The sequence below is a fragment of the Apium graveolens genome, chromosome 3 (assembly GCF_009905375.1).
Source record: "Apium graveolens cultivar Ventura chromosome 3, ASM990537v1, whole genome shotgun sequence".
Classification (NCBI taxonomy): domain Eukaryota; kingdom Viridiplantae; phylum Streptophyta; class Magnoliopsida; order Apiales; family Apiaceae; genus Apium; species Apium graveolens.
Window position 1 is genome coordinate 74,656,724 of NC_133649.1, and position 14,394 is coordinate 74,671,117.

At 31.5% G+C, this 14,394-nt stretch overlaps 1 protein-coding gene across 1 annotated transcript; it reads right to left on the bottom strand.

Annotated features, from left to right (window-relative positions):
* Window positions 1-7,041: 7,041 nt before the first annotated feature.
* On the bottom strand, window positions 7,042-13,633 carry LOC141714346 (structural maintenance of chromosomes flexible hinge domain-containing protein GMI1-like). The gene is made up of 22 exons (XM_074517869.1): window positions 13,617-13,633; window positions 13,093-13,176; window positions 12,803-12,872; window positions 12,673-12,728; window positions 12,399-12,504; window positions 12,223-12,291; window positions 12,060-12,146; window positions 11,911-11,955; window positions 11,672-11,792; window positions 11,482-11,549; window positions 10,376-10,492; window positions 10,197-10,287; window positions 9,917-9,951; window positions 9,700-9,775; window positions 9,410-9,595; window positions 9,102-9,260; window positions 8,911-8,932; window positions 8,699-8,819; window positions 8,480-8,614; window positions 8,011-8,084; window positions 7,270-7,312; window positions 7,042-7,137 (listed from the first exon to the last, which is right to left on the bottom strand). The coding sequence occupies exons 1-22, from the start codon at window positions 13,631-13,633 to the stop codon at window positions 7,042-7,044; spliced, it is 1,878 nt and encodes a 625-aa protein (XP_074373970.1).
* Window positions 13,634-14,394: the final 761 nt, after the last annotated feature.

A 14,394-nucleotide genomic window follows, 5' to 3' on the forward strand; every position in this document is an offset into this window, starting at 1 on the left:
GTGACACAATAGACATGTAGAATCTCACTTTGGGTCTGTCCAGCACCATGTACATTTATATTTGCCTGTGTTTTTGACTTTAGTATCATATATAATACCTATGATCAATGAGATGTGATCATCACTCAACAATCACACCAGTCTTAATGCATTTTTATTGTCTGTTAATAATAATACTCGACTAGGGACCTTTAGATATATTGATACTATTCTCAAAATTTTATTTCTAAGTCACGTACTTAGAGATATAGGATTTATATCATATTCTAAGGATATTTATTAATCTAACATTTATATCACAGTAAATTAAGACATAATAAATTATAAAGGGAATAATCGATAAAACATAAACATTAATAATCCAAATGTCTTAAACTAAAATATTATAATGTTTTCTCTAGGGTTCAAACACTATCAATCTCCCACTTGCACTGGAGCCAATCACCCATGTATCCAATACTCATGAAACTTGTATGACCATCGTGCTTTTTCTGTGACAAAGCCTTAGTCAGTGGGTCTGCAATATTACCATTACTATGCACTTTACATATATATCTCCTTAATCATTAATCTCATTAATAAGGTGATATCGCCTAAGCACATGCCCAAATAGTCTCCTTGGCTATTTCGAAAGCACCAATATAGTTGGCTTACATTATAGAATCATCAATATTCTTGATATGAACTATTCAAGATAACAACACTTACATTTAGACAAAACACAAACCAGACACATAATCATCCTTGTTTGTCCAAAAATTAGGTTCAGAAACTAGGATCAATGTAACCATTTACAACCAGTTCCCTATCTTCTCCATACACCAAAAATAAATCTTTAGTCCTCTTTAAGTACTTAAGAATATTCTTGACAACTATCCAGTGACCCTCACCTGGATTAGACCGGTATCTGCTCGTCATGCTAAAAGCATACAAAATATCAGGACAAATACATATCATTGCATACATTATAGATCCAATTGCTGAAGCATATGGAACTTTTCTAAGATGACCCTTATCATCTAATAATTTAGGGCAGTTATCCTATGAGATCACTATCTTACGATACATCGGGACGTATCCCCTACTTGCCTCTTGCATTCTAAAATGATGCAATATTTTGTCAATATGTGTACTATGACTTAGGCCAATTAATCTTCTTATCTATCTATATATATCGTGATTCTCAATATTTAGCTAGCATCGCCTAAGTCTTTCATCGAGAAACTATTTCTCAACCAAGTCTTAACAGCCTGTAGAGAAGTTATGTCATTCCCTATTCGTTATATGTCATCTATATAGAATAATATGAATGTCACATGGTTCCCACTAACCTTCTTGTAAATACACGGTTCATCTGCATTTTGAATAAAGTAAACTCTTTGACTGTTTCATCAAAATGAATATTCCATCTACTTTAGGCTTGCTTTAACCTATAAATAGATAAAAGCAACTTACAAACCATCTTAGCAAACTTTGGATCGACAAAACCCTCAAGTTGTATCATATATACATCCTCTTCATGGCTCTCATATAAGAAAGCGGTTTTGACATCCATTTGCCAAATCTCGTAGTCAAAGTAAGCAGCTATTCCTAACAAAATCCTAATGGACTTGACCATAGCAACTGTTTAAAAAGTTTCATCATAATATATATCATAATAAGCCACTAGTCGCGCCTTATATGTATGTACTTTACCATCCATGTCAGTTTTCCACTTGCACCCTATAGGTTTTACCCCTTAGTGTGGATCAATAAAAGTCAATACTTTATTTTGATACATAGATTCCATCTCGGATTTCATGGCCTCCATCCATCTCTCGAAGTTTGGACCGTTCATAGAATCTTGATAGGTGAGAGGCTTATCATTATCCTAAGCATCGCATTACCATTTCGAGTCAAAATAAATCCATATTTTTTCTCGGGGTCATGGTGAATCCTACTTGATCTATGAATAACCCGTGTTTCCTAAACATGATTAATTTCTATAGTTTGATGTACATCCTAATCTTGTTCCATCTGTGGTTCAATTTTATCATGTGGTTCTCGATCTTCACCAAGATGTATTGTCCTCCCACTAATTTTCTTAGAAAGTAGTTCTCCCTGAAAAAATACATCCGTCCGAGCAACAAACACTTTGTTCTCAGAAGAATTATAAAATTTTATACCCTAGTCTTACTTGGATATCCCACAATATAGCATCATCTAATTTTGGTCCAAACTTGTCAGAGGCTAAACGTTTTACAAATGCTTCACGTCCCTAAATTTTTATAAATGACATGCTATGAAGTTTATCAGTCCATATCTCATATGGAGTCTTTTGAACCGCTTTTTTTCGGAACTCGGTTAAACGTGTAAGCAGCCATTTCTAGAGCATAACCCTACAAACTTATTGAAAGATCCGCTTGACTCATCATCGATCGCAACATGTCCAATAATGTACGATTTCTTCTCTCAGAATATCTATTCAATTGAGGTGTTCCAGAAGGAGTAAGTTGTGATACAATATCACACTCCTTCAATAAACTCTTGAATTTGAGGCTTAAGTATACTCTTCCACGACCTGATCGTAAAACTTTTATATTTTTCTCTGTTTGCGTTTCTACCTTATATTCTTTGAATATTTCAAAAGAATTAGAAACTAAATTTTAAGATATTTTTTTAATTATAATTTGATTTAAAAATGCTACATATAAATAACATACTATTTAAAGTTAAAAAAAATATATTTTAAATACTTGAAATCTGTAATCGCACTCGATTTGAAATATTTCTTGGTGTCTAAAATATTGCGTCAATTTTATTTTCTAAATTTAAAAAATATATTTTTAATTCTTTCTTATTAAAACAAATTTAAGATATATTTTAATAACAATTTGATTTAAAAAATATATAAATAAAATACTATTTATAATTAAAAAATTGTATTTTTCATTATTTCGTATTTGTGACTACATTCGGTCGTAGATGTGCTTTGATTGCTAATTAAATAGCGCGCCAAAACTTTAAACAACTTATAAAATAAAAAAATTATTGGCGACGGACCTCGATCGCAGAAAGCCACTGGTCGCCGCCTTTATTTGGTCTCCGGTTTAGCTATTGATTAAAGTCCTTGATTTTGTTGCTGGTGTGGCATTTTCTGCAACCAACGTCGGTCGCAAATAAAAATCAATAGCTAATAAATTACCGCCAATTTTTCACGGTTTTTTTAATGGAATGATTTAATATTTCTGTCCTATTAGCGACCACCGGCCGTCGCTAAAGTCCGGTTAGCGACGACTTTGGCCGCGGTCGCTGAAACCCGTCGTTGATCCAAAAAAATAGCTACTGATTTTGCGGTCACTGATAAACTTGGTCGCAGATAGACATTTTTATAATATTAATTATAATATACTCCTCGTTACTGTTCTTTATTACTTGACATCCCATGTCATGCTGTGTATCTATTCTCCTTTTCATTGACAAAAGAAATATAAACAAACTATAAAAAAATTATAAAAAAGCGAAAATATAGCAAAAAATATTATACTTATAATCGCGTACCTGCAAATAAAATAAGATTCCCCTTTGTAAAGCAAATAATTGAAGGAAAAAAGAAATGAAAAATAAGTGAGGCTTCTAATATTATTTTTTATTTTTATAATTAAGCATGCAGGTATTACCCATTTCTACTGTATAATAAAAAAATTAAGAGATAGTGAATTTAAGCATAAAGTTATTATATGGTAATGAGCTAATTACCCAAGTCTTACAATAATATTAAATTATAGTATAAGTTTAGTTACCCAAAATAAAGAAACAAGTATATATGTAGCTCAGTGTTGATGTTATCAAAATATAATGAAATGGGCATTTAACTCAATTGATTGGGGTCATATGTTTGCACACATGTCACTACAAGAAAAACGGCTAAATACTACCGGCTCAAAATCGGTCGTATTTAACTAAATACGACCGCCAGCAGTAGTATTTAGCTAAATACGACCAATTTTAGTCCCGGTTGTACATATGGGAGTGATATTTAGTAGTCGGTTGTATTTAGTATGAATACGACCGTCTAAATATGATCGGTTAAATTCGACCGCTAAATTCAACCGTCCAAATTCAACCGACACCTGTCAAAATTGATTTTACACTTAAAATTTGAAAATCCCGCCCAAATAATTAAAATTTCTGAAATATTTTAAAAAGCCCGCCCAAATATTAAACTCGACCGTATCTTGTCAAATATAAGATATTAAATTCGACCCCATCCAGACGAATTAACAAACTCCATAATGTTACTTATTACATAAACCAGCAAAGCCATGAATTTCAAAAGGGAAAGATAGCGACCGAAAGCTTGACCGATTCCGCGGAGGAGCCTCTGCCATCTCCGTCGTCCCACGACGGCTAAAAGACCAAGTCTGGCCAGCTGACTTAAATAGTTATCGGAGAGAGGGGAGAGAGGGGGGGCAAAATACATGAAAACAGAGGTGGAGAAGCTTCTTAAAATCTAAGGAAAACAGAGTTTAATAATTTAGTAATTTAGCGGATATATAACACTATTTATTATTTTTTAAATAACCAAAATTAAGAAATAATATTATAATATAGATATAGATACTACTACGAACAAATGTTGAGGTTTGTGTGTGGACACACGGCAATATTTCATTTGCCCACAGCATATCACTTGGATTGATATTTTGGAATCAATTTACAACCCTTCATTACCAATTGCCAAAGTGAGGAGCAGCTATCTAGACGGTTCTAAATGAAACATAACTCTACCCTCTCCACCACTCCCCTCAATTATTACATCCTCCTCTCTCTCTCATTCTTCTCCCACCTCTCTCTAAAACCCCCCACTTTCTTTATCTAAAACTAACTCAACATGTTAAACTCTGATGGACTCACACGCACAATTATCGGCACACTATAACGAGGCGGCGTCCGTGTCCGGCCGGCGAAGGACCGGCACAGCAAGGTCGACGGCCGTGTCCGGCGAATTTGCATGCCTATCATCTGTGTTTCAATTAAATTATATTATGGGTTGTACTTTTTTACGAACCTTGTAATCTTATTGTGATTTGTCGCTACTGCAAATTGTATTAAATAGAAACGTTGTTGATGGTTAAAGTAATTGTTGTGGTGATTGCACGTATTATCCATCTCTGTATTTCATTTACAGTTTACAAAAGATTTTCACGTTCCTGATGGTTAAATCTAGTAACTTCTGTATTTCCGGGACATTTAGTGTAATGATTAAATGTGCTTTGTTGGTCGGAAGTCAAGATTTTCCGGCGTGAACTCTTTGAATGGTTAAACTCGTTCATGATTCATAGATTTATAGTTATTTGACATGTTAAATTGCATTAAAAATGATGTTTTTGTTGAGTTTGGTGTTGTCGGAAGTTGCCAAAATGAAGCTCAAAGGAATCTGTATTTTCCAGATTTCGACGTTTTTTTTTAATTCTTATTTCCGTTAATACGGCGCTTTTTTCGTCGTAAGTTCTAAAAATACGACAATATTATCTTTCGTAAGTTCTAAACATATGACAATAGTTTTCGTCTTAAGTATATTTATTATTTTATTGAACACATGGGCCCTACTTTCTAACTTGCGACGCAATTTTATCTTGTGACGAAAAAACGAACTTACTACTCGACCAAAAACGACGATTTTTTTCCGTCGTAAATGGCTCAATTACGACGATTTCAGTTCAAAAAAACCGCCGTAAATGGCCAGATTTGTTGTAGTCGAACCTGCTTAAGAATTTTCTTCTTCACATTCTTCAGTTTCTCTAGTTCTTCTAGAACCAAAGTAATTTCCTAAAAACCATGTATAATAGATTTATAACAGAAAATCTCAAAGCCAAGAAAATAATATTAAGAATATAGAAGATTTAAAACTTCTATGTTGTTAATATCAAAACTTTTATGACCCGAGTTTCGAGTTTGATTTAAGGTTCGGTTGAAACTGAGCTCGTGCTTGATCCCGAACATTTTTAATAGAGTTCATACTCGAACCCGAATATTTTTAATCGAGTTCAAGACTGGTAGTTTTCAACCGGGCTCGGCTCGATTATACTCTTGGTTGTTGTACACAAGTATAAAGTTAGTATATGGAAGTGAGTTAAATACCCAAGTCTCGATAATTAATAAATTAATATTACACAGTAATATATTATCAACAAATTAATATGGTAATATAATATCAATAAGTTATTTATTTAATTTATATAAATTCTTTATAATATGGTAATATACTTTTCCATATTTATTTAAATACGGGGACAAAATAGTAATTACAAATTAAATGTTTCCAAAGAAAAACTTGAGTCTATCAAAATTTTTAAGACCCGAGTTTCGAGTTTGAGATTTAAGGTTTGGTTGAACTCGAGTTCGTGCTCGAACCCGAACATTTTTAATTGAGTTCGAGTGTCACAGTTTTCGACTAACTCGGCTTGATTATACCGTTGACTGTTACACTAGTATAAAATTGGTATATCAAAGTGAGTTAATTACCCGAGTCTCGATAATAATTAAATTATTATTATATGGTAAGATATTATCAATAGTTAATATGGTTATATATTGTCAACAAGTTAATTATTTAATTTATAAAGTTCTTTATAAATTAAAAAAATTATAATACCGCTCTTACACATGAGTATAAAGTTATTATTTGCTAATAAGCTAATTAACCAAGTCTTAGAATAATATTAAATTATAGTATAAATTTAGTTACCCAAAATGAAGAAACAAGTATGTAGCTCAATGCTTATGTTATCAAAATATAATGAAATGGGAATTTAACTCATTTGATTGGGGTCATATGTTTGCACACATGTGTCATGGGTTCAATAGCGTAATACAGTAAAATGAGCAAATCCACACTTTAGTTGCAACTTTAGGCTATATTGTTGAAATATGGTTTCAGTTTGTTTTTTACATTATATTAGTAAATAGATTTTGGTATCGAAATCTACAACAAAAATTTCCACCTGAACTAAAGATTTCACATGGTAGATTATTGATATATATATATACATTTATAAATCAACAGTAGTCTTTTAAATAGTTTGACAATACTTTGGGGCACAGCTCATCATACTCCTGCTGTGACTTAGCAAGTTTGCCTCTGAGTTCTTGTTCCTGTAAAAAAAAAGGAGGTATGTAAGTTTTACTCAAAAGTTATGTATATTTAACAAGGAAATTGAATTAGTGGCATCTATCTCTATTAATTGATTTTTCTGTTTTTTCTAACATGCTAAGAAATATATATACCCTTAGAATAAGAGCTTCCTCACTTTTCTGATAGTCAAGTAACCTACATAGGATAAATAAGGAGATTAAAAGTTTAGCAGATTAAGAAATATCATCTAAAGAAGAACAAAATTTTAAAAATCTATTAAATTTGATATACAAATCAAGTAAAACTTACAAATTGTAATTTATATCTGAATTTAAACACACTTTATGCGACATGTGACCAGATAACCGACTAATATTTGGAAATCATATTTTCGTATATGATGCCCAAATATTAGCATCTAAGCTGTTATCACAGTGACAATATATTCACTTTTAAGACGACATGAGTTGAATACTGAATATATATCCATTTCAACATATTGAACTAGCATTCACTATTGCAGTAGTCACTGCATTTGGCATCTAAAAAAACAAATTCCAAGGATGACGCGGAACAATCGGTTAACATTGTTAACATAATTAACATTGGGAGTTTAATTAACGTTGCAGAACTTTATATGTCTACTCTAATTAGTGGAGGAGGTTAAATTAGTAGTGGGGAAGATTTTTCATGTAACTCCACTTTGCTTTTCATTTTAGTCAATACAGTTCATGATTTTCACATTGTTGTATATATATATCTACAACATAATAAGTTACTAAGCCCTCTATTTATACCATATAGCTAAGTTAATAATTTATCGATGTACTAATCTTCAAATACAATTGATCAATTCAACTTATTCAGATATTCCAATCATTTGTTTCACCTACCGAGATTTGAGCCTTTGATTTTCTTCCCACAAATAAGTCTCTTTATTTTGCGTTTGAAGTCCATTGTTAGAAGGCTGTAGCATATAAGCCCATGATAAGTTGGAATTTCCAAAACAGGATAGCACAATATATGTATTTGAACTTGGAAAAAGATACTTGAAAGAAGAAAATCATAAAATTATATCCTATATCATCTGCAATATTTTTCTATAGATAAATTTAAGAAAGCTTTATAAAGATTTCATTGACGCTTTTTTCACTAGAAAATAAGTTGATGATAGAACGTAAACATATTTAAAAGTATTACACGACTTTTAAAGAGGTTATTTATAGTTATATATTATTGGATCTTATTATCAGTTTATAATATATATGCTCTTTGTTGGTGATATAGCATAATATAAATAATTCAATAAAATACACATATTTCATAAGTATTCAAGTTTTAGAGAGTACAAATTTGTCTTACCGTCTCTTCCCTTAAAAAAGAAACATTCATCATGTTTGGGGGAGAATCACGCACACCGGAGATAACATGTCGAGGTTGATCTTCTAAATGCTTGCTAATTTTTTTATTCCATCGAAAAGAGTCAACCTCTTCAACCTAATGTGAAAATAACCATTAGCAAAATAGTCTCTCAAGAATGAATACCACCAATGTTAAAAGCGTTACTTAAAGATATCAAACCTTTCCGGAGTCAATAGCTCTCAACGGTAATATAACAGCTTGACGAATATTAATTATAATATACTCCTCGTTACTGTTCTTTATTACTTGACATCTCATGTCATGCTCTGTATCTATTCTCCTTTTCATTGACAAAAGAAATATAATAAACTATAAATAAATTATAAAAAAGCAAAAATATAGAAAAAAATATTATATTTATAATCGCGTACCTGCAAATAAAATAAGATTCCCCTTTGTAAAGCAAATAATTGAAGGAGAAAAGAAATGAAAAATAAGTCAGACTTCTAATATTATTTATTGTTTCTATAATTAAGCATGCAGGTATTACCCATTTTTACTGTATAATAAAAATTAAAGAGATAGTGAATTTAAGCATAAATACAATTATTCAATTACTTACCACCTGTAGATCCAGGAAAACCTTCTACTAGAATGTAATCTATGGTGGCATATGTATTTGTCTTTTGGAATTTTGCAGAAGCTCCTTTCCAAATTTTGATCTTCTGCCCTGATTGCCACAATTTTCCTTTCCTGCTTACTTTTTTGCAAACCCTTACAACTACATATATATACATAGTAGAGAAATTCCTATAGTTAAAAAAGTATTGGTTAAATTATAGTAAGAAGTAGCCATAAATATTAACCAGAAAAAGAACATGAATCTTGGTAAATTAAATAATAAAATAATTATCTTGCATGCACCCTCACCATGGGGAGTAATACCAAGTAACCATTTATTTGAAGGATTAACATTGGCCATTACAGTTTCTTGGTCGTTGCAGACAACTTCCTCGTCAAACTTGGTATGCATGTTCAAGATCCAGTCTTTATACAGCCTCTCCAGTTGGGGAAGTGACCATATATTTTCTTCTTTAAGAATTTGGACATGTAGCCCTGTAAGTCCATGAGAAAAGATAAGAAAAGCTTTATTGCATTAATTAAGATAGGTAAAAGATGAGACGGGATGTACAATTGGTTGATTGTTTCAACACTAATACCTTGGTGGTCACGAGGCAGTTGAGCACCAAAGCTCTTCAAGGCATTCGTGTACGGATCTTCATGCATCAAGTCAGTCTAGAAAACAAAATCACTTAAGATTACATTAAAATATAAAAACAATTATCTACCAAATTGCCGTATACAAATTTTTATGTCAAATGTACTACATAATTAGTAGCAAACATGGCTGTACGGTGTACCTATTTAATTACATACCTTGCATTGTGTTGGGAAAAAACCACCATCTGTCTCTGCAATCAGAATTGGGGTAATTTAAAACCAGCTCTCTTTTTGTTGTTATAATTTGTTTTATGTAAGCAGGACCTTAGAGTTATAATTAAAGTTTACCTATAATATGACTAAAGTTAAAACTAAAGTTACTGAACATTACATAGTTTGTACACCCTGTGTGTATATGTAAAACTATCCATATCCAAACTCTAAGGTTCTACACTGATATTTTAATTATGTATATAAATATTATATGTTTTCTTACCGATGAAGCATTTAACTCTAGAGTAGCATCTTTTTAATCTATATGCTTCATCACCAGTTTTGAGCTTGGGCTCCATAAATGGAAGTAGTGCCTGAGTTGAGTTATGATGGAGCAAACTGTTCAGTCATCATATATAAAACAAATTTAAAAATGATCAAATATAGGAAGGTATAGCTTACCCAACAAGCATTTGGAAGTAAACGCCCAAGCCGCCTCACAGATACACAACTAAAGCCTTCAATACCATATCCACTCACATCCAGCTCTTTAATAATCCTATCAGTGTTTTCTTCCCCCTTCGTAAATAATAAATACACATGCTGGATTTATAAAATAATATAAAATAAATATATACATATACGATGTCTCATTTAATCAAAAAGAGGTAGCAAAAGTCTTTTGCACAAGTTCTCTATGTATGCATTTTGAGTAAAGTGATATAGGGTTGTCAATGGATGGGATTTGTATTGGATCGGTCTTGATTCATATCGTGATCAATTTAATTTTACCTAATTCGGATTCGGATCGGATATTAATCAGATTTCTTATAGGCCGATTCATATTCGGATTTGTTAGGATCGCTGGTAATGGATTAGAGTCCAAGTTGTTTATAATTTTAAAAAAAAAATTATATAAAAAATACCATGTATCAATTTAAACATGTATTATAATAATTGAATTATAAATACAAATATATTAACAAGAATCATGATAACAAACATGACTAATAAAGCAAAAGTTCAGCAGAGATTAAAACTTAATAAGGGGACTTCAACTTATATACAAGCTCTTTGTAAATCTTGTTTACAACAAGCAACGTGGGTGCCAATCTAATTCAATGTAATACCTCTCTCATAAACTTTAATACTTGAAAGTTAACACCTAAACAAGTTGTACAAGTGATAATCAAAAAATTAAGATACATATAATATGTTATATATATAATATATTGTATTATATGTGAATAATATTATATATAAAAAAATATAAAGTCGGATGAGATCGTTAACGGATCGGATCGTTCTAAATACATATGTGTTACTTATCGGATCGGATCATTATCGGATCAGATTTTTTTCGGACCGGATTTTATTTTTAATGATCCATATCCACTCTTTAATAAAATTTCAAATATTATTCTAATAGTCAAATGAATAACCTTTAATTGTTCTTTTAACAGTAGGTTAATAAATATTGATGATAACGAATTTAAAATGAGATAACTTACTATATAAACATGAGATACAACTAAACACTAGGATTTCATAAGTATATACATATCTACCTGGATTATTGGAAAGTATACAAATGTCATTCTTGCATTTCCTTTCCTAGATGTGCATGATGGTGATCCTGAACAACCAACATTCTTAATTACTAAATGTCATATTTGCACTTGCTAGCAATTACAATATTTTAATTTCTAAGAAACCTAGTAAGACTGTAGGCTACACTTGAACACAAGAAATAGTTACCAGCAACTTCTGGAATGGATGATAAGCAAAGCTGCAATTTGAATTCTGGGCCACTGCAGGCGTGCAAGTTAGTGATGGAAACCTTTCCACCATCTATATAAGCTAAATTTTGGCCATTCACCTGGAGAACAATAAGGAATTATAATCCAATAAATGCTAAATGGTTTCAAAAGATTTAAATTATAGATCTCCAACAAATATAATGTTAAAATGTTGCAATAAGATTAATAGGTTTGTACCTGAAACTCAACTGGCTTGACCCTAAGAGCACATGTTTTATCAATCTGTCCAGTGGTAACTCAACATATGTAAGCATAAAAAGCTAGGTAGATCTACTAGCTCTTTATTATTTTTTCTGAATAAATATGTATAGTAGCAAGAAAGTAACCTGGATGTAAGGGAAATAGATATCCTTAAGTCTGCACAGGAGTTTATGTAACCCTACACCTCCCATATGAAGATCAAAAATTTGCACCTGTCAGTTTAGTGTTAGTATGGAGGAGATATTTGGAGGTGCTTATTTACATATATACGCAAACTGCAGCAGTTACCTTTGTAAATCTTCCCCTGAATGATTCTATCAGATCCTCTTCTGAGGTGCTTGGCATTCCACCCTCAGTCTAAATTTTTTATGGCAAGTCAATTGAAGTTGAGAGTGTGTAACTAGCTAGAAAAAACATAAAATTAAACATCATAAAGATTAAATTCATAAATCGGGTGATATTACCATCTTTATCAGAGCTCCACTTGAATCTTGTAGGGAGCCATCACTTTCGATATCAATGATACATATTTCCCCAGAGGCCTTTGTGTTTGAGCATATTCTGGCACGCCTAATTAGAAGCAGATAGGTAACAGACAAATTTTAAAACCTAATCAAGATTTTCCTGTCGAATTTAGTCTTTTTTTCTTGCAGTGTCAATATATAGAATTTTGTTGCCGAAATATACAGATATGACAATAGGCACAAAGAGCAATAAACTGAATTTCCAGTTGCTTACCTCCCTAAATGCATAGAGGAAACAGCTACTCCATATCCAAACTTGCCAAATAAAGGCTGCACTTATCAAAGAAATTGTCAATACACCCGAAATGTTATTAAAATGAAAATATAAAAAATGAATAGCTGACCGTCAAGTACAGATCACTGTCCCCTACTGATTGTTGGTTAAGTTCCTGCTCTCGAGAGGCACTTAGGCCCCTGAAATTAGTAGAAGATAAAAAATTAGGTATCAAAAGAGTACGACATATAGAACATTCTGCAGTCAATGTTAACCAGAAATCCCTTGAAAGGTACATGTGCAACTGCTATACTATAAATAAAATTATAGACCAAACCTTTTGCATGTGTCCACTCAGATATTATACCAAATAGAAACATTTGCATATATATATATATATATACAATATCAACATCTTACCACTGCACAATAGAGGTCTCCTGGCTAGAATCTATGCTGGTTCCATTGTGAAAAATAGAGATAATATCTTTGTTGATGTCAATACTGCAAATAAAATTTAGGTCACCATGGAGTATAATATATGTTTAGGTGATATTTAAACCACTTAAACCTATCAAATCTGGGTTCACTTAAACCACCATTGAAATGCAAACTATATATAATAGATCTTCAAAAAATTTGAATAAGCAAGTTAAAAATTGATGAAAACAAACAATTAGGTGTTTAATTAGTACTCCTTCGTCACCTCAATTATGTCCAACACATGTTTTAAGGTGCATATAACATATAGTTCTATAACTTAAAAAATATATATATGAAACTATTTAAAGAAATGAGGGGTGCAGAGGGATTTAAAAGATACACATATGCTACTTTTTTTTAACAATGATACGACCTAATCACCTCTTTAGATTGATTGAGTCTTATGTAGCTAATCATTGAGATACAGTAGAGGCACAAGATCAAAATATATAAACAATCACATCAAAGGGTTTTCCATACCTAATTTGTCTGAAGTTATTGTGATCTGACCATGAAGCTTGCAATGAATTATCCTGACATGTTAAAAGTTTACAAATGATTAATTATAGATTAGATTATTATAAAAAAAAGTTTATAAATGATTAATCATAAATTAGATTGTAATAACAAAATATCACCACAAGTATTTAGATCTAGAGATTCATACTTACAATCAAATCGGCTAGAGCGGCTTCAAATTGTATTTTTGCTTTATTTGCTCAAATTTTGATAATTGTTTTGTCCTTTTAGGACATTTGGCCTCCCTACCCTCCTCCCTATGCATCCTTTTCAAGTTAGATGAGGTGGACTCCATTTCGATCCTGAGAATTATTGGGAATTAGTGCATACATATTAATTAGCATATAAACACACACATATATATACACACACACAAATTATAACAAAATCAAACTTAACCATTACTGATTATAATTACACAAATTACCAATCTATATAGCACAAAATATAACCAATTAATTATGAACATTTTTCGCAATATATTGGATCTATATGTTTCCCAGATCTACTTGTAAAGGGATCAGATAGAAGGATTAAGTGGGGTCTTTGCTTACAATAAGGATGTTTTCCTTAACAATGGTGGTGGTTGCTATTAAAATTGTTGATATAGGGAAAAAAAATCAAACTAAACTATCACGATCTTTATATTTACACAAATTACTAATCCATGTAATGCAAAATTAAAAAAATAGTAATTACCAATTATTATTGAAATTAATA

Excerpts from the sequence above, each read along its gene's own strand:
- LOC141714346 (XM_074517869.1), bottom strand. Across the intron at positions 9,776-9,916 it reads TTTTCCCAACACAATGCAAG|ACTGACTTGATGCATGAAGA; the intron begins GTATGTAATTAA and ends TTTGTTTTCTAG. Across the intron at positions 8,933-9,101 it reads TTTTCCTGGATCTACAGGTG|GGGAATCTTATTTTATTTGC; the intron begins GTAAGTAATTGA and ends TGCTTTACAAAG.